Source organism: Tinamus guttatus, unplaced genomic scaffold (assembly GCF_059628265.1).
Source record: "Tinamus guttatus ecotype Peru unplaced genomic scaffold, ASM5962826v1 Tinamus_guttatus_pri_ptg000025l, whole genome shotgun sequence".
NCBI classification, from domain to species: domain Eukaryota; kingdom Metazoa; phylum Chordata; class Aves; order Tinamiformes; family Tinamidae; genus Tinamus; species Tinamus guttatus.
In genome coordinates, this window is record NW_028288559.1 from 1,050,223 (window position 1) to 1,073,809 (window position 23,587).

At 39.0% G+C, this 23,587-nt stretch overlaps 1 protein-coding gene across 1 annotated transcript in view; it reads right to left on the bottom strand.

The window, feature by feature from the left end:
• The window catches only part of SLC9A3 (solute carrier family 9 member A3), a 47,841-nt gene extending 26,603 nt beyond the window's left edge, over positions 1-21,238 (bottom strand). The window contains exons 1-2 of the mRNA XM_088526361.1: positions 21,007-21,238; positions 188-490 (exon numbers count right to left, since the gene is read on the bottom strand). Coding sequence (XP_088382487.1) covers positions 188-490; positions 21,007-21,238 — 535 coding nt within the window. The remainder of the gene's footprint in view (positions 1-187; positions 491-21,006) is intronic.
• Between the last annotated feature and the right edge of the window lie 2,349 nt (positions 21,239-23,587).

The following is a 23,587-nucleotide window of genomic DNA, read 5'->3' on the forward strand; positions in this document are numbered from 1 at the left end:
ATTCAAGTCCCTTTTATGCTTGCTTTGGAGAAGAGGCCTCAGATCATTCTGAAATTTGTTCTGAAATATTACAAATTTCACCAGTTAAAATTATAAATCTCTACTGGAAAGATTTGTTCAGTGGGTATCATTCTAATGTCTGGCATCCATTTACATTCCTAGTTTTGTCTTAACAGAGGAAACTTACCCATTATTCCCGTCAAGTAGACACCGTAGAGTGATAAGCCAGTGGTGGCCGCATTCCAGACTGTCCCAATGACAGCGTACAGAAGGATGGAACCAAGATTTCCAAAAAACAATCTATTTGGCATAAAATATCCAGCATCCAGAACAATGGGGGGCAGCAGGTAGAAGAAAAATACTGTAGGCGTAAGGGTGAAGGAGGCAATATGGTCTGCGGCCCATACTATGCCACCAAGCAAGATACCAAGAACAATCAGCAGAGCGCTCTCCGGGACGACCCGAGTGACTTTGTGGGACAAGTGGAAAACTGCAATGGAAAAAGAAAGCAGTGTGTTAGGAATGAAGAAACAATCCGTGAGAACAACTATTGCTAGGTGGTCTAGGTGGTGCATACACACTTTTAACTTTTATTACTATTAGACTTCAAAGCATGAATGAAGTGAATGGGATACAGATGGTATCAGAACCCAGAATCCACCTATTCATAAAAAAAGACAAAGATTGATTTTAAGATTACACTCAGCAGTGATTTTTAAAATCACATTTCAACTTATATGAAAACAATATTTCATTATACATATTTCTTCTGCTAGATTGTCTTTGCCATGCAAGATCTTTAAGGGAAAGATAGTGTTCTTTGCAAAGCAGTAAATGCAAGACCGCAAGAAATAGCAGAAGTGCTGGAAATTTATGTCTAAATGGTTTATTTCTATTTCCAAAATTTATATTTAACCTCCTAATATTTATCTTTAAAATGAGGTGCATGGTAATAGTTTTACTGAAGGAAGGGAGGAGAACAATGCCAAAAACTGCATGAATTGCAAGACAAATTTTGGTAAATTTATGAAGAATATTGTGTTACAATGTAGCCTGCTGCAAGAGCAAAATGGAACTGATAATATGGGAAATCCCTGTTGGTTCAAATTTTCCCCAACAAGGATTTCCAGTTAAATCATACGCTTTCTGAACTGTAGATTTAGTGCCAATATTTTATCTCTTACTCTGCATTCTCCATATACAGATACATTTGTGGTGAATGGTTCTGCATGAGACTATTCCTTTTGCATAAGAGGTGTCATAAAATGTTTTTTATAGTAGTATATAAAATGCAGTAATATAGCAGGTGGTCAATATATTGTATGTATTAATGAATAATATGTAATGAATAATATGTAACCAATAATCAGAGACATACACAGAATTCCTTGAATGAATCTGAAGAAATGGAAGGATGACAAGGGCAGGAGAGAAAGATAGGCTGCTAAACATGGAAGAACGCAGTGAAGAGTGTGTATATATGCATATGACAACATATATTTATAGAATACAAGTTAGGGTTTTTTTTTTTTTTTAAAAAAAAAAAAGTTTGAAGGAAAACTGGGAGAAGACAAGCTCCTGAGAAAGATGGAACATGAAAAAGGAGGAGACCACAAAGGTGTCTAGAAATAAGGAAGTGTAAGTGGTTTCACACAGTTGATATTTATATGAGCTTTTACTTCAGTTTCTCTTAAATGTCGATATGACTCAGGTGGCTCAAATTCTAACACTTTGCATTCAAACTCTGACCCAATTCATTGGAGTTTGCATTGAAATTGGGGGTTTTAATACATGCGCAAAAAATGCCATCAAAACCCAAGAAGTTTCTCCTGGTCTGAGAAGCATTGGAGCTCTTACAACTCTAACCCAAGTTAGCTGAAAACTGGTTCAGACAAGAATCAGTCATTAAGCATTCCAGCTTTTTAAGATATAGTGGAAGAATCTTCCCCATGACTATGCAGAGGTTTTAGAACCGAGAACTTTACTCAAAGACTATTGTTTTCCCGCAGAATCTCCCAGCCAAGTATTTGTTCTAGTGAAACATTTACTAGTTACCTTTTAGAGTGTTTTAAGGGCCCCCATTCCTGAGGTGGGAGCCTTCACTGTGGCTGCATCTACACAGGCAATGTTAGGAACATTGTTCATCATGATTCTAGCACTAGCAGTTGAACAACCTCCATGGACACGTTAAAATAAAAAATGTAAAAGGAAAAAAGCAAGCAACTGGCTTTATACCAACGTTTCCTCCCATGATGAGAGGTGATGTAGATGTTCTTAAGTATTTTAAGACAAGACTTGAAAATTAAGTCATCTTAGAACATATCTTACACTTGTTTATGCAGATGAGACCAGAGTGGAAGTGAAACAGCAGCAATCAGACACCGATGCAAAATGACTAAGTCCTGGCAATTTTCTATACCATCTGGATCCTATTGATAATTGCTGAATAATACTTCAGAGAAAGGAACACTGTGGTGTTTGCAGTTAATTTCTTTACAATAAAATCTCTTCTACCTTGCCTCAGGCCTGTCAAAAATGAAAAAAATGAAAAAAAAACCCAGCTAACCACAAATATTCAACTTTTCAACAGCCTTTACTAGTGTTACTCCCTTAGTTCCTTGAATTTCCAGTCAGTGAATTATCAACTAATTTATCACCTCACAGAGAAGGGATTACCTCCTTATCCCTGAAAATGAATGTTGCTGAGCTAGTCTTACTAACCTGAGTCTGTTTTTCCTATTGCTATGTTTGCAGATAAGCCATGACTACAAGATGTTGGAGTTAGAAGTTTAGAATACCACCACGCAGACTTTTCAGAATTAGATGTTGGGAAAAAAGCCTGACGAGCTTCAGCTAAAAAGTCGTATTCTACAACTTCTCACCTTTATGATCAAGAACAAACTTTTCCCAGTAAGTTCTGGAAAGTCAACCTGTTTTCACCTATGTCAATCCCTTCCTAAAAGCTTAGGCGCTGCATGTTCCCAGTGAATCAGCTGAGTAACTCCCACATCCGTCTGCACTATCCGTAATACCAATCAACTGATGAACTGTACCGGAACAGAAAAGTAACAGCAATAAATTCTCCTACTCTATTATCTTAAGAATGCGGGCAAGGCTTAGGGGATTGCTGCATGAAACAGGCCTCGTATACAGCCAAATCAAAAAAAAAAAAAAAAAAAAAAAAAAAAAAAAGGAAGTGCTAGTTAGCACGATCATGGTATCTATCCACATCCACTTGGAAATATGTCAAAGGAAATACTCAAAGTGATGCAATGTAATTGAATGGAATAACTTCAGATTGTGATGTGGCTGGTATATCAGATGTTTCAATTTATATTTTAACTTAGAGAGATGGATCTTTTGCACAGGATGTGTGTATGAATTACACTCAGTAAAAGTACAGATTGTGCATTATGATCAGTATTTGTATTTACTGAATATTATAGACATAGGTTAATTTCAAACTCAACTTCTAATTTCGTTAACAGTTCATTCTCCTCAAGTTACGTCCCTGCTACCCTCAGTCAGCTACAAGTGGAGATATGGCCAGTACATTCCCCTCATAAAGCTGGTGATTATCATCTTCATCGAGTTTTTTTGAATATTTCATACTATATTTTAAATATTTTTTAAAATATTTCACCTGACTCAAGAGAACAACACAATCAGTGTTCACAATTATGGGTGAGAGGCTCAGTCGAACTCTACTGCTGTGAAAGCAGTTGACAGCAGCTCTGCAGACACTGTCAAGGATCACTTGCTGGGCTGCTCAGATATCTGGCTCTGTTCTGTCTCTAGAGAGGAAGTGAAGTCTATTAATGCTGAAAACTAGATTAATATGTCTTAATGAGGAGGGGGGAAAGAGCAAGAAAATAAATAAAAATATTATCCAGGTCATAGCATAAGAAAAATAACAAGCCACAGGGAAATATGGTGATTAGCTTCATATTTTAGACTTGATCTACGTCAGTCTAGGAATAGTGGTTGTTGGAAAAAGCTAAACATGCACCTTTTATCTGTAGATGCTAAACCCAGCTTGAAAACGGGTTGGACTGGCTAGTGCGTAAACTGTGTTTAAATTCAAGCTGAGCATCAGCAGAAGCTTTCTACAAAGTTAAGAAACAATTACATGGTATAAACTTCCTGTTACTACTTTTCCTGACACGGCCTTTGAGAACCAAGGAAGAGGACTGTGAGATTTAAAATGTCTGACAAAGAAAGCAAAACAAAATAACAACCCATGATTTGATAGCTGGATACAGTTTCTTTTGACTCCAAGAAAGAAATATACTTGGAGAAATAAGCTATTTTTAATAACTTTTTAAGAGTCCAGTAACTTAAATGAAATCCTACAGTGAAAATCAGAGCATTCGGCAAACTGTCTGTTACTTTCTAAAACACCATTTGAGACTGCTTTGCAGAAAATAATTCAACAGAAACCCCCTTTTTCCCCCCCCATTCACTAAATGAAATGAAGACACAAAGGACTGGTTAACAGGAATAAAGAACAATGACAAGAGTAAAGAACAGAGAATGTGAAATTCATGGTGAAGTGTATATATACATAGAGAGAGAATGTATGTATATTATATATATATACACATAGTAGGTCTGTGTGTGTGTATGTGTGTGTGTGTGTGTGCACGTATATATAGATAGATAGACAAGCTTTTTGAAGTAGGGTTTGACAATCTTTCTTTCCTAACTAACCTATTTAATATAGGATTTAATTTCTGGATTTCTATTAATTTCTGGAACTGCTATAGAACTGATGAAGTAACTGATGAAACCCCCATTAACTTTGTTGGTAAAAACTCAAGGCCCAGAAAATACGGAGATTATTTTTTCAGATAGTATTGCTGCCCCAACCAGTCACAAATTCTACTGCATGTGAAGAATATGCAATATGTAATCCTCAAAAATAATTGTAATAACATTACTTATAATAATACTACTAATTCTGTGTTGAAGTTTATTTCTATGTATCTTTGAATAAAATCCAAGGAATCACAATAGAGTTTAGGTTATAGAAAGATTTTTATCCTTTTTTTTCAAGACCTAATCTTTCTGTAGTTCACACAGAAATGGATATTCAGACTTTTTTTCCAACTTCTCCTAACACTACAGGTGGCAGATGCAAGGTCTACTATTTGCAGTTTTGCTAGTGGATCTAAATATGCCCTGTTAGTGTGCTATTAGTTTCTCTCTGGTTTCTTAAGTTTCACTTAGGAAGTTGAAGCTATCCTATAGATCAAGCCATAAGTCCCTCTAATATAACATACAATACTTGATTCTTTGCAATTTGCGAGAGCACTTAACGACCAAGTTGAGGGCTCTTACTGATTATTTACATTCTCTTTGCAGAGATGCAAATAACAATAGTATCTCAAGGTAGGAAATAATCACAGTCCTATAATGGCACCACATGGCAGCTGCTTAAGAAAGGGCCAAAAAAACCTTAAGAAATCCCACAAAGAAATACCCTGCCCAAAGGGAAAATTAGCTTCTAAACATCTCCATGCAGTTGGACTCTTGTCGGGCAAGCATGAAGTTTTCATTTCTTATCTTATCTTATCTCCCTTAGCTTAATAAAGAGGGAATTCTATTTAAAACCTGTTTAGCTCCCACACTTCCTGCAGCTCTTGCAGTTGCGTCTTCTGCAAAAGAAATGTGTGTGTTTACTTTCAAAAATGGCAATATATCTGAAATATATTCTACTAGCACACATAGAAGAGTCTATCTTACCCTGACCGATAATTTCAAGAAATATAGCCATACACCAGAGAATCACAGAACAGCCGAGGCTGGAAGGGACAGAACATTTGGTCCAAAAGTGTGTGGTATGGCCTAAGTGCGCTCTGTCTTTCCCTGGGCATGATGTACACCTTCATGGTGTAGGACCTGTGTGTGGATGCTGGGGCGGAGAGAGTTATACACTTACTGGCCTTTTTACTGTTTTCTGTCTGCAAACATGAAAATGCATTTTTAAAAAATTCTTAGTTCACAGATTATCAGATTTTCCTTGTTGAGCTGTACAGGGAGGAGATATAGGTACCCTGACTTTCTCAGCATCTAAAGTGATGTTAAGCGATATTTTCAGATTACTTCTAACTATTGATTAAAAGTCCCATCTAGTCCCTGACCTTCACTGGCTGCTCACTGGAATCCTTTCAAGATAATCAGTGATGTGTGTCATTTCATGTTGCCTATCTCCTTGCCCAGATTAATCATGATTTTTTGTTAAATAATGAGCAGTAGTACAGATGCTTTAGAAAACCTCACTGTTGTGATCACTTTGGAAAACAGTCGTCATTATTTACCATTAGTATTTCTATCTCTGTCCCCCTACTTATTTTTTTGTCATTGTTGTTCTTTCCCAGTCTTAGGTTACCTGGTCCTCTGTTTTGACGAGCAACTTTCCTAATACTTTTGCAGGTTCAATCTCAAATTTCTTCAGAGGTTTTGTTACCTTGCCCTTAAGTAATTGGTGTTAATCACTATTTATTTCACCTGTTTGTACAAGAGCACACTCTTTTTGATAATTCCACTTTCTAGTTACTCTGCTCCTCTAGAAAGAGAAAGTATTCTCCTATTTTCCTTTGTAATGAAGATTGACATGATTTCCCTATTTGCATTCGTGTTATATTTTGCTATAGCTTCCTTCTCGGCAGTTCAGTCCATTTACTAGTTTTCTAACAAACTTCCTGCTTTTGTTATACTTGATTTTTCTCTACCTATTCATGTTTTTTCCCTTCTGCTATTTCCTTGCACACAATATTTCTTGCCTGCAAAGCCTCATGCAAACCTCATAACCAATTATCATTGCTTACGTAGCCTGCACATTGACTCTAAAGTTCTTAACTAAGACTACAAGAACTGAAAGACCTGCCTGGTCATGTAGCCAGGTCCTCCATTATCACACTATATTAGAAGATTCTTCTGAATTCTGTTTAGGGCTCCAACAGCACTAATAAAATCCTAGTCCTGGGGTAATCTCTGATTCAGCTGCATTTGGTATTCACTATCACAGTCAGCTTGTGCTCATTTAGTATATGAGTATACCCCTCTTCCCTTTCTCATTAACAATCTCATGTAGAAGCCCTTCTTATTAGTCACTAAACCAGTGAAACAGCCTTCAGAACTTCTATGTTTCAGCCCATTCCTCTAGGCCTCAACATTACATAGTTTTTCCAGTACAATATCCAGATCTACATGGATTCTGATGGTCATCAGAAACCTTTAGCAGGATACCTTAGCCTCTGCTGATTTCTTCTAACCAATACTACTTAAAAAGAAAAATAATTCTTGTATCAAAAAGTATCTTATGCTTCCAGTAAAATTAGGAAAAAAAAAAAGAGAGAGAAGAAGAAGAAATTGAAGAAATGTGTTTATTTTTAAGTATTCGCCATTATTGAAGAAATATAGTGTCTGGTGCAGTGAGAAGGTATAAAACACACTTTGGTATAGGTTTGGATAGTGTCTTAAAGTATGCTGTATGAACATGTGTATAAATTTGCTTTTGATCCTGGCTGTCCCTAAGCGAATTACAAAGTCCTTCATATTGAACTTGTTTAGATGGACTAGTTAGAGCTCAGTTTTATCCGGCTCAAGGAAGCTTTCTTTATTTGCCATGTATTTAATGATCACCATTTAAAAAGTGGACAGCATTGCAATGAGCTCATTAAATAGGAGATTTTAGGTCACTGCTCTCTGTACGTGAACAATTAACAAAATACATTAGCAGTTAAAAATGTGACCAACATACAGGTCAAGGTTCCCAGTTGATAGGTCATGACATAACATAATAGCCCCAAGTTATATTCAGGAAAGTGTGTGAGTGGGCAACTATTACCTCTGTGGGCAGTTAGAACATAATGAAACTTAAATAGTTAGTGACAGATTATCATAATTATGCCAAATAATTCTTTCTGAAGGAACAGACCCACTGCAGTGCAGGTGTGGTAGAACGTGGCCCTTCTGGAACTGAACAGCTCTGAAAGTAAAATGGGAGCAGTCAAAAATAATATTTCAAAATGAGAGCAAAGTCCACTTTAGAAACACCTTGAAATATAATAGAGGATATAAAACAGGACAGCAGACATGTCAGAAAACCGTTTGACTTCCTATGCAAAGATACTAGATTGAAAATTAAGTCTGAAAGGCAGTCTTCATAGTCAAGTTAAAATAGATTGAACTCAGATAACACTACTGTGTTTAGGATGCTCTCTCAATACAAATATTCTATCCTGAACGCAAAATTCAAAGACAGCTGAACAGTGTTACATAATTGAACTACTTTATATACAAGAAAATAAAAAGAACCTCTACTCCTCTTACAAACCTTTCCAACTATGTTAAAAGGGCAGCGACAATTATATGTAGAATTAGCAGTAATATCCTGACCAGAAAGGCTGTTTTGACTAAAATGATTGCCTGAGGTCTAAAAATCCACCAGCTGATCTTACAGTGCAAATTAAAAAAGCATTCCAGGACAGAAAAACAAGGTAAAATGTAATTCCTATTAAAGACATAGCCCTTCAGGTTTAAAATTGTTCTCAGAAATACATTAAGCTGAATAGATAAACAAATCTTTTTACTTATTTTTAATGTAGCAGACTATATTCCAATTCTACAGGAAGGCATGTGCTGAAATGAAGAAATGCTAAGAAAAGTTTGAATTAACTCATTTCACACTGTAAGTTTTAGAAAAATGTTTCCTTTTGACCTTCACTTTAACATGATGAATGAATTAAAGCAAAAGTCTCAATTTGGGAATATTTGGGGGTTTGCTTATACAAATAGAGAAATGAATTACTACTACATGTGGAAGCAGTTCTTCTGATGTCAAGATAAACTGTGCAAGGAGTTGCAAATGTTTTCAGGAAATTCCCAGCACTGTTTTCTGAAGAGCATGGCAAGGATGTGCTACTGGTTGTTTCATGTGGGGAAGTGCATGAGAAACTGGAGGTATTAGGGGAACAGGCTCGGGGAAGAGTTATCAAGGCTGCTTGAAGACATGGGGTAGGAACTAGCCCTTTCCAACACTGGCCTTACTTCTTACACCTTATGCTCCATCCTGGCCAGATTCCAGTCAGTCCAAGTGGAATGATATGAGACTACAGGGGAAATAGTCCTGATTATATCAGTAAATTAAAATCAAAAACAAGGTACATCAAGTTAGGAGCAATGCTCACAGACAAAAATTTCGCAAGTATTAAGTAGCTCTTGCTTAATACTGAATACTAACATAGTTTAAGTGAAGTTAAGAAATACACAAAAGTTTCATGATGGATGACATCTCTTGGAAATAATTTCAGAAACTCACATACCTTGTTTACATGTACTAGGAATTTGGTTAATCTTAGGTTTTCTAGCTGAGATTATTTTTACACACAAGTCAGAAACAATCTAAGGGAAAACATTCTCTATTGCTAAAAACTTTCCAAAGTGGCAAAAAAAAAAATGTGCTCAACACATGAACGATAGAGTTTTTGCCTGGGATTTTTACTGGGCTATGGAAGTCCCTCAGCAACATATTTTGGATTCCAAAGCTTTTTTGGGAGATAGAGAAGAAGCAGATAGGAACCTGTTTCTATGAGAATGATGATAAAATTACTTGTGAATCACCTATTTCTCCCAATACAATACTCCCTTTGTGGAGTTTTACTTAATGGCAGAACGGGCCTTTGGGCATTAGTAGTGCTAGTGAGAAAGGAGAGAGTAAGAAGCTGCACAGTGAAGCAGATGACACATGGGGAAGATGGAGGCAGGGGCTCTTGTATCGCAGCACTTGCACATGGTTCCTTCTGTTTGTTCCACAGCAGGAAAGCACCATCTTCACCAGCTGCGGTGGGGAATTTCTGGCTTAGACAATAGACAGCAAAAGATTTTGCATGCTTCCTTACTGGATGCACCCTTTCCTGCCCATAAAGAAAATACATTGTTCAGAAATGCAGCCATGTGATTTTTCCACAGACTTAAGAAAAGCAAAGGCCAACTTAATTTATATCACTTTTCTTGCAAATGGCTCTTAGACACTGCTATTATTGAATGTCCTTTAGCATGGTTTTTGATTTTTCTCCTTTCTCACAGCTTTTCTGACGAAGTAATACATTAACTCTCATGCCTTCTTCATTGTCTCACTTGAGAGGTGAAGTACACAGTGATAATACCAGGAAGAATAGTGGATTGAGCAATGTCCTTATACTGCAAAATGGAAAGCAGCTTTGATGTTTTGAAATGAAGTAGGAAGGTGATGGTGAGGCAGCTATTTTCTTCAGTTATGCATTAGTGTTTTGTACTGTATACACAAGGAAAATGAGAAAGGTTAGCTATATAGCATATAGGTAAAGGCCAGGATAGGTTGTGAAAAAATATATTAGGGTGAAAAAGCATTTGGCCAATAGAAAGACCTGGCTGAACTGACTTTGTTTTATACCAACTATAAATGAAAGTGGACAGGTCAGTCATATTTGTGCTCTAAAGCATGGAAGCATGGACCTGTCAAACTTCATAATTTTCTGCTAATATTGCTTTTTCCAATGGTCTCTGGAAATTTGGTAGCTAAGTATGCTGATGGAGTGAAATGAAAGATGAACAAAAGTCAAAATGGAAAACTGCTGCTGAATTTTCCTTAAATCTGTGGATTCTGCACTTTCTGCTCTGTCCACGAGCATCTGAGCAATATTTTATTGTTTTCATTTCAGTAATGAGATTTTAGCTTGTCAGCAAATAAACTTGCTTGGTGATTTGTTTGTATTGCAGCAATATTGCAAAGTGAGGAGCACTTCCCCAAGCGTGGGATGCCTAGCAGGCTTCTCATTCCCAGCAGAACTTCTGGGTTTCTGGCAGTATGGCACCATAGTGGTGCAGGAGCTGCTCTGCGTCACTGAGCTATCCTCACAATACATTTATCATGTGAGGGCACGTAGACCAGCTCCTGCTGATGCTCACAGTGTTGGAGTCCTCCATCCTGTGTCATGGAACAGGCTGCAACAGGCAGCACTGGGAAAATGGTGGCCGTAAACCATTTATCCTTATATTTTTGGGCAGGTCTTTGCCGACATAACATCTTCAGGACACACGCACAAGCTCAGCTTCCACCTTCAGCAGCATGTTTGTCTTGGATTGGTTTTAAGCTTTACTTCTAAATCACAATAAACAGAAGGAAACTTCAGACTTCCTCCTGCTGCTTTTGCATCCTAACATTTTCAAACCGTGCTATTTAAGTGCCTTGAAAACCATGCTTTTTAGTAAGGTAAACTAAATCTTACATTTTCTTAGGAAAGGCTGAATAATTAAGACGCTCTATCAAGTGGTCAAAATGAAATGCTTTGCCTCAGAGGAAAAAGCTACTGAAAAAAAAATCTTTGTCTTCAGCACAAATATTCAAGACACGAAAACAAGATGTACTTCTGTTACTGAAATGCTTAGGAACATAAGGTTGCAAATAAGATTAATGTATTATGTGCTAAAGAATTGCCACTCCCTTTCACCCCATGATAAATGTGACAGCCCTTTCTTTAGACTCCTACGTGAAGAGTAATACCCTCGTCCTCAGAGCACAGAGTGATGAAAGTTGAGTGATTTAACCTGGGCGGGGAGGGGGGCAGCAGGGTGAATTACAACGGTGAATTTTATCTTTTGTGCAATTCGATCCCATATCTGTTGCACTGAGAAAAGAAGGACGGTTTCTGAGCTTGCAATCATTTTTATTTCTAATAAAATTAGAAATATTGCACAAGCTTTTTCTAAATATTATCAAGAAAAAAAGGTAATATAAGGTATCCATTTTATGTTTTCACTACTGCAGGACTTTCTTATAACCGGTCTATACTATTTTTTTTTCAGCCTATGAGATATAAGCATATACAGGTCAGCATATGCAGACCTGGTCCTAATAAAAATGAAGATTTGTAGGATTATTGGAAGAAGATGGAAGGTAGCTCCAGGATTTGAAGCAATACTTGGCATAGTCCTGAACAGACCAGAACAATGCTGTCTAGGAGCTGCCTTGTTAGTGGGAAAAAATAAGCAATGTTATTAATGTTTTTTTATTTTTTTAAACCCTCTAAAAAGTAATATCCTCCAACAGATACTTTACTCTACATGGCAACATGCAAAACCACAGGTACGTCACCCTGAGATCCCCTTGAGCAACTTTTAGAGCAAAGTCTAAAAAGATTTACATTGCCTATTTATGCTATGAGATGGCCATATTTAATCTATCAGGCAGTAGTTTATGACAAAACCCTTTTAATGAATGGAAGAACTACTATCAGAAAACCTCTTGAACTATGGCCAAATATTTATCTCCTCTATGGTAACAAATGAACATAAATGAAGAAATAAATACTTCAGTGAACAGATCTGTATAGGGACTAAATATTAAGATGTTCATGAAATCATTAATTTCTACTCTCTTTCCTTTTTCCCTCACAATCTAACTATATTGTTTTAATGCTATATATATAAAAACACCCTCATCCATCTCTTCCTTTCTGTCCTTTCTCTCACAATATTTTTCAATACACTGATCAATACGAAGCTGTTTTTTATTTGAATGTTGACTGTCTTACTCAGCTTATTATGCTTGAAAAACTGTGCTTGCAACTTAAATTAGTTGTTTGTCAGTAAATATATCTATTGATTGCACCTCCACATGGCAACTATTATGGGAGCAAGTATTACAGTAATGCACAATATTTATTAAATATTTCTGCTTAGGAAAGAAGAGAGTACTCTACCGTTCACTAACGATCATCCACTGCAACTAATCTTAACAGATAATAGAGCCCAAATACACTCCCATAATGTATCCTGAACAAATACCTATCTGACTAGAAAAAATGTTATCCTAGCTACAGCAAGAGCTTGCACAGTCCAGGGTGAAGTGGAAGAAAGATGGGAGATAAATGAGTATCCTAAAAGGAAGTTATTGGAGACCACCATGGACAAAACTGCCAAGGACTCTGAGACTTCTTAATCTTTTCTATAGGGGAGGAAAGGGCTGTAATGATGTAAGGATCCATCTGCATAATTCTGCTTGAGTTTTTTTTTTTTTTTTTTTTTGTATTTTTGTAAGGGAACCACGGGAGGCTCCTTGAGAAAAATCCATTGCAAATGGGGAAGCTGAACTATGTATGGTAAGTGAAGAAGAATCTGAAGGAAGCAGATCTATGAACATGTTCTGCAGGGCTTAGGGAACAGTACATCCAGCACCTCCACATTTGTCCAGTTCCTGCTGAACTAGCTAGCTTCAGCTTGAACCTTGCAGTACCAGTTAATAGTCCTCACTACTGCATGTTCCAGTCAAGTAATACTATTCCTTGGGACATCAATTCATCATGGGCAATGGTTTAAGTTGATTGAAATAAGAGATGGACCTTGCACTGTATCAGCTAGGAGAAGGCAGAAGAGAGGATGAGGTAGGAGCCATTCTGATCAGGAAAAAGTCAGCTTTAGAGTGTGGTTCACTATTGTCTCAAAGTTGTCCCCAAGAGTAAGACAACAGAAAGGCATGGGCGAGGATCTTAGCTGCTTCAGGGCTAAAGCTGTCAACCAAATTCAAATCAGCTCCTACAGGAATTTAAATGAACTCTCTAGGCTATGCAAAGAAACAGAAGAGCAAGCATTCAAACACAGTTTCATTCAATCTGCCATGAATGTGGCTGAACAACTAAATAACAGTTGTTAAGTGAATGTATGTCTAAGCTGCTGAGGCTCAAAAATCTACATACAAATTTCCAGCAGTACTGCTAAAACACCAAAATAGAAGTAGAAAAAATGCTTAAAAATATAACCAAATATTTTCTAAAACCAGCACATAATCTACTTTTTTTTTTTCTTGATGACTAATATTTGGGACTGGCAAAAGGGCTAGGCATTTTTTCCTTCAATAAATAAAAGCAGAAGAACTCACTTAGGCACAAATTAGCAAAGCCAGAATGACTTCTTCCACTTTCAGTTATTGAAAAGAGTAACCTCTGCAGAGCCACCTACTTAAAACCCTGCTTTTACTTAGGCCTTTCAGAACATCTTTCAGTTTTCTTCTTCCATGAGCAGTCATTTACTATTCGTGTCTTAATTAAAAATGTTTCCACTTGAGGTCTTGCTTTCCATCTTGGCTCTTCCTTGTCAGCTGGCAGTTTCAGTATTTATGACTTTACAGTGCTTTACCTTGCAGCCAACTGGGTATCACGTCACTCCTTTCACAGAGGTGAACAGTTTGTAAGCTCGTTTACAAAAGGAATCAAAATATTACAACACAGACCAGCAAGCCGGCCACGCTTTCCAGTTTACAGAGAGTGTTTTTAAGAGTCTATAATTTTAAATGGATTCCACTTGTTAGCAAGATAAAGAATAACAAGAGCCCTTAGTCCCTTGGGACATTCATTTACTTGCACTGAAAGTAAACAAAAGAATATTCAGATAAGAAATGTTCCTCTAAGTATTTGGACACTGCATTTCATCTTGGAATAAAAAGAGCTATACAGAAGCTATAAAAGACCTCAGTCACCAGCCCATTTCTGACATTACTATTTCAGAGCGATAAAGACATGGTAAGTAGAGAGGAAAGGAGTTTGGAATTTGAATTCAAAATATTTCTTTAAGTAAGCTGACAATGAAGCTCACAGACTTTTGGTAGACATCTGGTAACAAGAGCGCAAAACACTGAAGATTCAGCTTTCTTACTAATGCGTCCAAATAACGAATCAAGATTTCCAATTCCAACATCCCTGTGATGAACTTTAGCACTTGGGATTCCACAAAACCAGAGAAGACCTTGCTGAGCCTTTCTCCTGTAGACATGGTGCACACCCGAAGGCGTTTACTGGTTGTGCCAATTATTTCTCAGCCTGCGGTCCGCTGCATTACCACATGAGAGGCTCGCAATAAATTCTGGATTTTGTAGATCACTCTTAGTAATAAGTGCCTTTAGATCTGAAGACAGTAAATCAATGGTTTCGACAACCCTATGGCCACATGTTAAAAGGATCACATTGTTCTGCAAAGAACGCTGAGCACTTTGCACACAGGTGCCTGGGAGTAATTGATGGCAGAGATCCTCTCTTAGGTATGCATGCCTGCACTGTATTCAACTCAGGGCCATTCCCAAAATGCCATTGTTTTCTTATGTAATTCACACAAGTTGCCATTGTATATTTGCTATTCGCTGGGCGATGTAATCTGAATCGTGTAGAATTATACTGTCCTGATATCTTCTTCCTTACTCTAAATAATTAAGACTTGCAACTTGCAGGTAGTAGGGGGAAGGGAAGGAGAGATGTGTATTTCAGGGAGGCAAAAAGGACAGGAAAAGGATGAGAGGTAAAGAGAGTAAAATGGGAACAAAATGCAGAAATGGAATCTGTCTACAGACTATAAATTTTATAAAAACGTGGCTTACACAATTGTTCCTAGACCTGGAAATGCTAAGCTATTACTCTCTGCTGGAAAATTGCTTTTCAGTTGCCTAAAATGTTTATCTAAGTTAATTCTTTGGAAGACAGAAATCTTACTCTACTTAATCGTGCAAGCTTACAGGTATCATGAACAGCACTGTACAAGACGAAACACAGAGTCTTACCACCAGGAAAACACCTCAGTTATGTAAGACGGTCACCAACACAAATGGCTGGCATTCCGTGTAATTGTTTTTTCTACCCTAAGAAAGATAATATAGGTATATCTAAGAAGGAGACATAGTTGCCTCCTTTATAAATGCCAACCCATTCCAGATTCCACTGAGATCAGTGGAGAAAAAAAAAAGAAAAAAAAAAGTAAAATCTTTATCACTTCTGAAACAATAAAGCAAGAAATACAGTACAAGACATTTCTCTTCATCAAGAATCTTCCCTTAGGCTAGGGTTTAGACTATGGGGGAAGGTAACCAAGACCAGTCTTACTAGTCATGGTGCAGAGCCATTTTTCATATTCTCACTCTGTGCTATGAAAACAGGTCTTCACAAGCACTGCAGTCATGACAGGGCTGGTACTTTATCTCTTCACTTTCCAGGCTCTGGCAGTATCCTCACCTTGACAGTCTCTCACGCCCTTTTCAGTTAAGTGTTTCCCATAAAGTTCTGCTAAGCATCCTTCAACGTTTCTTCCCAAAGGTATTATTTAGTGAAAGTTGGCACACAGAGTGTCCAGTAGAACAGTTATTCTCACATTTTTGTTTTTATTCCCTGAATAATTGACTATTTTCACTACTACTAAAATGCCAGGAGGAGCAACCTTGACTGAAACGGCCTTTTGTTTTGACAGTTGGCTTTGGAACAAGGAGTAATGATTTCTTTAAAGAAAATATTGCCCAGGGGTCTGAAGGGGGAGGGTTGTTAGTCCTGCATTTCACAGCTTCTTCATTAGCCCATCCCTAACATGTTTAAAATTCTCCAAGGCAATGTTAGTGTTAACTAAATGCTCCACGTAAAAAAAGCTCCTTGCTCTGAATTAATATCAGTTCTCAGAATAGTTCTAGGCAATATGAAGGATCCTGGGTATGTAGTCAATTTATTTGGAAGTGTAACAGCAAACTTTGCAATAACAAACCTTGATTTCAGGGTAGTTTGCCATCAGGAATTCAGCAAAAGAAACTCGTAGGACTCATGCAGCCATTTCAAACTAGGACCCTGTCTTGCTATAAGATCAAAGATACGATGCATGTTATGACATTTTAGGGATGATGGACATCTTTTTGAAATACCATTGAGGCAGCCTTCTCCATAGCGTTCATTACTACTGAAACCTGCCTCTCCACTCCTTCTCTGGAGGACTGAGGCATTTCTGAAGACAGATTTACCAGTTGCTCTTCATTCAAATTTCACTACCGTTTCTAAAATTAAAGTATAACAAACTTCAGAATTTGGTTGCAACCATGCAGACATTAAAAAAATCTCCAGTGCTTATTTGATCCACAATAAGAAAATTCACAGAGCTCAATGGGTAGCAAGACTACCTTGAAAATAAAAGGCGTATGCAGTGAGGTGGGGTGAGTACGTACAATTGGGCACTTTCCCTCTCAGATGGTTTCTGGCACTGGCGGAAACATGGGACAGAGATGAAGAAGGAAAAGGAAAAGTGGGATGACCTTTTTAACAGAAGCAATTAGCTTAATCTAACCAATCTGACCATACTGGGACAATTACACTGGTAAAACTTTCCTTGGGGAAGACCAGTAAAGCATAAGGTTAACAGGTCAGATGACAGAGGTGAAGGCAGTAAACTTTACTATTCAGACTCCAGGTTGGTAATGCAAGGAGCTTCACTGGCACCAGTTACATTACGGCTGCAAAAAAAGAGAAAAACAAGAAGTGTTCTATAGTTTTTATTTTTGCAGGATAAGCAATTAACTATTTGTTGAAAAATGCTACTGTACAAAAAGATGTAAACCACATACAGAAATTTTACAAGTTCTCCAGTTACTACTCAATGAAAATGTAAGTACAATCTTTCTCCCTCCTAGTATTTTGAGCAAATGAATTAGCATACAGTGAACACCCCCCAGTAAAAAGCATAATCCACTGATCAAAAAAAAAAAAAACCTGAAATTTATGTTATTCTGAACAGAAATAAACTCATTTGTTGAGCTTATTATTTCTTTCCTAGGACCTGTGCACAAAGCTGGTTTTGATCTCTCCTTTACTTCTGGCTTCTGCTAGATCTGACACATCTCTAGCTACATTTATCTACATTCCTGTCCATTAAAGGCTTATTTTCAAGATCTGCTCTATTCCAGATGTATAAGAATGGAGGCAAGAACATGGTGAAGTGGCTTTAGAAAGCACACATAAGGCTAGCCAGGGTGCACATGTCTAATCTTAAGTCAGGAACATAAAGTGCAAGTATGTTTGATAAAAAACTACATCCTTAAAACATAGTTATACTAGGAAAAGCCCCAGTCTCTAACCAAGTATGTGTTTATTTGTGTGTATTTTTATAAAACACATATACTGTATGTGTGCGCATGCACACACTTTGGAATTGCTTCTTCCATTCGGAAAAGCAGGGTAGAAGGAAATGAACTCTTGAAGTCCACTAGGAGGGTTTCTCAGATGTACCTCATGTACCTTCTTCATGCAGATAAGATGTTTTTAAGGATTAACTTTACACATGTGAGTAGTTTATTGGCCTTATCCCATAAAGATACTCATTGGTAGTGATAAGAGAGCCTATCAAAAGCGGAAATAAAGATCATTAGCCAAAGTGGAACACTCTGTACCTTAGAATAAAGAGTTGGTGCACTTCAAATGAAGAGGATCAAATTAAATCAGTTATAATATGCAGAACTGTACCCTGACAGGCATCCAAAATTTTATAGTAGACATAAGACAAACTCATTGCTTTCTTTTAGAGCATGAAAGCCAGTTGTATGAAGAGTTTTTTTCCACACTTTTATTTGTAGCAATATGTAGAATTGCTCCCCCCCCCGCCAAAAAAAAGGGGGGGAGGAATGGGAGAAGTGGCTTCTTTTCCATAAAGCCGGTAACATTTGAGATGCTTCACAGTCGTGAGACTTCACAAACAATAGCTGGTTACAGAACACATCATCACTAATTTGAATTCTGTACATACACAACAAGGAATATCAAGCCTCAACAGAGCCACATGAATCCCCTATTAAACACACTCTCCCCAAAGCCATATAAAATAGCAAAATGAACCTAAAGCAAAAAAATGCAAGATCCCCTTGTACGATTTTCATCCTGAGCTTTCAGTAACAGGTCAAGTCGCTGCAGTTCCCAGAAGACTCTTTGCTAACCCAATTGCTATTAAAACCTACCCACCAATAAAACATCCCCGCCAGCCTCTGTATCCACTGAGAAGCAAGGAATATGTGAGAACTACCCCTCAACCCTGCTGAATAACACAGCACAGGCTATGATTCCACTCTGCTATCTTTCCCCCCTTGTTCAGTTAGCAAACCAAGAGACCCAGGGGCAGCATTCTGCGTCTTCTTCATCAGTTCTTTTGTATCTGCTTTCAGAATCAGCCCTCTTGGTCTTGGCATTTTTTCATCTTCAAAACCTTCTGGTCTACTCTCCAAAGCCCTCTACATACCCCAGCTGTCAGGAGGCTGATGGGCTTTCTTGTCCTTCGGTGTCCCTTCCCATTGGATTGTATGGACCCCTCCACGCTTTCGGCATCAACCAGCTGTTGGACAGCAAGTGCACATTTCTGCTCATCTGTATTTTACTTGTGGCTAGTGGGGAAACCAAGCGGGTTCACAGGCTCTCACACAGAGCACAGCACTTGTCCTTTGCTTCTTCAGAGACTATGGCCAGAGGAGGACAGCATTAAAATTAGAAATGTATAGAGAAAGAGAGAAGAGAATTAAGCTCGAGAGCTTTGGGGAAGAAAACTGGTGCAGAAAATACTGATAGATGCTGTCTACCAGTAGGTGACATGCTCTGTGCAGTTGTGAAAGGAGCACAAATAATTAAAAAATACAACCAGTGGCACTCAGTTCCTGGACTTTCTTCTGTAGTTGGCTTTTGTGCAGAATTACTCCAGAACATTTAGTACTTTATCAAGAGTTTATAGTTATACCGAGTACTTCATGTTAAAAGAGCTCATCTTAATCCAGGCCATTGCAGTTTAAATGCAAGATCATCTCACAGTCCTGTTAATGCTGCCTCTATAGCATTTATGCCACAGCCCTGATACAGAGTACTATCTGTGCTGCACAGTTGTACAGCAGCATATAAATATATATATATATAAAGCAGTCAAACCTTAATTACAAAACCAAATATTAATAGAGTATTTCAAAATGAATATTCAAACTAGAAAGTCATCTTAGGACAAGTTTACAGGGAATTAACATGGTCACTTGTTTTAATATATTTGTTCTGCCAATCAACAAAAGTCAATTAAATCAAAGTGTTTTTTTTCCTGTAATCTCATTAACACATCACCCATCTCAACATAAAGTATTTACAAGGTGTAGTCCAATAGAGAATCAGATAAGATATTAAAGTTATAATATGGGCAGATAAATACCTGAAACTCAAGATCACCTGTTAATAGCTTTCCCCTCAGTTTTACACGTTTTATTAGGGTTTATTTGTATTTGGAGACAACACTTTGCACCCAAACCTTAATGCATTTAGCTTGTGCATTAGGCAGTGCCTCCCTGTGCTGTCTATTTACATCCCTGATCCCGTGTGACAAGCAAGATCCAGAAAGGATGACTCTGGTATCTCCAAATAGTGTTATCAACGCAAGCACAGAAAAGCTTTCGAGTGATTTGCAGTTGATAATGCCTTCTTAGTTGTGGTGGATTTTGGAGGTTTGTTAATGTAAGATCACTTTTGGCAAAGTCCTGGGTTTAAACACGCAGGAGTTAGAACGAATGAAAAAGCGAGGACTCCACAACTGGATTGAGTTTATATATATGCTCTTGTTTTCTTGGAGAAATCTCTACATGCTCTAAAGCCTGTGTTTCGCCAGCCGTGGTCTACAGCCTGATAAAGCCCAGCGCCTTTCTCCAGAGACCCTTTCCCGGCTCTGAGCCGGGCACGGCAGAGCCTCCGCCAAGCCCCGTGAGCGTGGCTGGCGGTGTTTACTTGGAAGCGGAGTAGCTGACACGGCTACCAATCGTGAGCGGGAGGCCGGCACGTTACAAGCGGTTGTAGCAGGCACAGTTGGACAAGCAGCAGAGCGCGATCTCCGCTACATGGGAGCCTTTCCCAGGGAATAAGGCGAGGTTTAGGGAGGATGAGGGCTTGCAAGAAGCCAAGCAGAGACGCCAGAGGCTCAGGCGCCGAAGACGAACCAGGTAACCCTCAGGGGCAGGTGAAAACCACACTGCTAAGCACAGCGGAGGGCAGTATTATGAAATCAGGACAGAGTACAGTAAAACCCCTGAAAACGGGTCAGTGGACTTACGATAAGCTTTCTTCCCTTACATGGGGTGGGAGAAGGGATGGGGGGAGGGAGGGGAAAGGAGAGGACATACACACTAAGATATAACTTTAATTAAAGATATAACTCCGGACTCACCGATCTTGGCCAAGCTGGCCACCAGTACCCAGAGCGTAATGACATAGGGGTCCTTGACGTGATTCCACTTGAAGGAGACGATGGCGAAGCTCTGCGAGCCGTTTTCGCTCGGGGGGCTGCCCGAGCTCCGCTGCGCCAGCGCCGCGGGCACCCCCGGCGGCAGCAGCAGGAGCAGGAGCAGCAGCGGCGGCAGCGCCAGCAGGACGAGCCCCAGGCGCGGTGCGGGCCCCATGGCGCTGCTGGGCGCTCTGCGCACCGGCGGATGCTCCGCGCTAGGGCAGCCGCCGCTGCCCGCCGGCACCTGCCTTTATGGGGCGGCCGCGGCGCCGGGGGCGGAGCTGCCGCGCTGCGCGGTGCTGCGCGGCGCTGCCCGGGCCGGGGGATCCGCGCGGCCCCGACGGGCTCCCCCGCGCTGCGCGCCCCGTGCGCCGCGGCCGCCCTTGGGCGGAGGTGCTGCAGGGCGCAGCGCGGAGCGCGGAGCGGGGCTGCCAGCCGCGCCGCGAGCCGCGGTGAAGCCAGCGCACCTTCCCCCGCCCCGCAATGGAAAAATACCCCCCCTTTCCTGCCGCGAGAGCTGCCTTGGGTAAGGGTTCAGAAACGAAGTTGATAAACTCTCCTGAGGAGGGAAAAAAAAACGTTCAGAAGATAAACTGCTTTGATTATTCTAATCGCTCGGGATATAGATATATATACATATATAAAAGTACTTTTTGGAAGCCTCGATGAGCTACGGTAAAAGCCTGTGCGGACAGTCCATAAATCAATTTACTGGTCAATTAGAACGATAAATTTGCATGGGATGGCCCGGCTGCGGAGGGTGTCTGTCGTTATCGCGTAATTAGCTCATTTAGCTGAGGAGCTCGAAGAGCAAAGTTCTGCTAAGTTAATTCACTGAAGACTCGCTTATGACCCCTAAGAAAGTGCCAGCCCTGATGCCGCTTGTCAAACAATCATATGTGTGTGTGTGTGTTTCTCCTGCTGCTTCGTTATTTAAGGGAAAGAAAATTACGGGTTTTTTTGTTTGTTTGTTTTTCAGACTAGGAGTCGGTCTGAAGATGGAATTGGCAATTTATTAGGAAGGAGCGCAGACAGCAGCGTGCTGTCTTTACATCTAGGAAATGATGTAGACAAAGAAAGTTTTGGTGCCTAGTAACTGAAAAAAATTACTATTCCTTGTTTCTTTCTTTCTTTTTTTCCTCTCTATGTTAGATACTTAAATACCTTTAAGAGTTTGTTAGGGTTTTGGGGGGTTCTTTGTTTGTTTGTTTTGCCTTTTTTGACTGGCTCTGACCATTCATAAAGCAACATTTTTAATCATTGACTTATGAGGAAAACTGCAGTTGGAAGGAAGGAAGTGGCTGGTGATCTTCTCTGTATCCTAAGTTGCTGAGATGTGTGGAGAGCAGCAGTTCCTTGCTGTCAGCATCAGATCCATTTGCTGATATCAAGCAAAGGAGGAGTGTAGTGAAAACAAGCTGTCAGCACAGTTTTTAGTACCTCAGTTTATCCCATCACACTGCAATCAAATATCTTTAGCTGCAGCTGATAAAAGGGCGGCACAAGTGCCATAGTGTTCCAACTTGGACAAGTAATCATACTCAAATCTATGTCCATCAGAATGATAACGAGGTTAAAAATAAACCTGGCTAGTAAAAGTGTTGATTAGCTTCGATGTTAGGATTAATGGGTAAGGGATTGTGACTCCATACAGCTCTGCTAGGAAGTATGAGAAACCCTCCCCAGTAGACCCTTTCCAAAGAAAAAGTCAAGGCTGACACTTCACCTGGAGGAGCCACAGCCAAGACTTTCCTTCTGGTTCCTTCAGTATTGTTTGCCATCAAAATCCCCTATCACAGAACAGCCGGTTTTTTTTTTTCTGGCTCTCTGAAATAAAAACAAGAGCTTTGAAATATCACAAAACGATCATTGCCTATTACAAAATTATGGCTGGCAGCAGTATTGAGTTCTTTTCTTTTCTTTTCTTTTCTTTTCTTTTCTTTTCTTTTCTTTTCTTTTCTTTTCTTTTCTTTTCTTTTCTTTTCTTTTCTTTTCTTTTCTTTTCTTTTCTTTTCTTTTCCTTCTTTCTTTCATAAAAATTTCCACCATAGACACTTCTGAGAATATTGTGTAATTGCTAGGGGTTTGGAATGTAATTAGTAGCCTCTCATACACATTTCATACGCTCTGTGTGTTACAAGGATTAATCTTTGGGGATTCTTTTAAGGATGCGATAAAAGACAATTTCAGTAAGAAAAGAGAGAGACATTTAAAAAATTTTAATGTTCCATTAGTTTTCCATAGAAAGCATATACTGAGAACTCCACTTGTAGTAACAACAGGCAGTGATAGAAATCTGAGTGCTGATACATTACAAACAAATGTGTCAAAAGAGGGAAAATTAGAAATATGAAATACATTCTGTGGAACCCTGAACTTATGTAAAGGAAAATAAATAAATCCAAGAGAAGAATCTGCAAATGAAGTGTGAAAATCTCCTACTACAATATAAATGATCATCACTCACTACGATACTCGACTTCCCTCACGGAAATGCAGTGCTTTCATACCAATGCCTATAAAA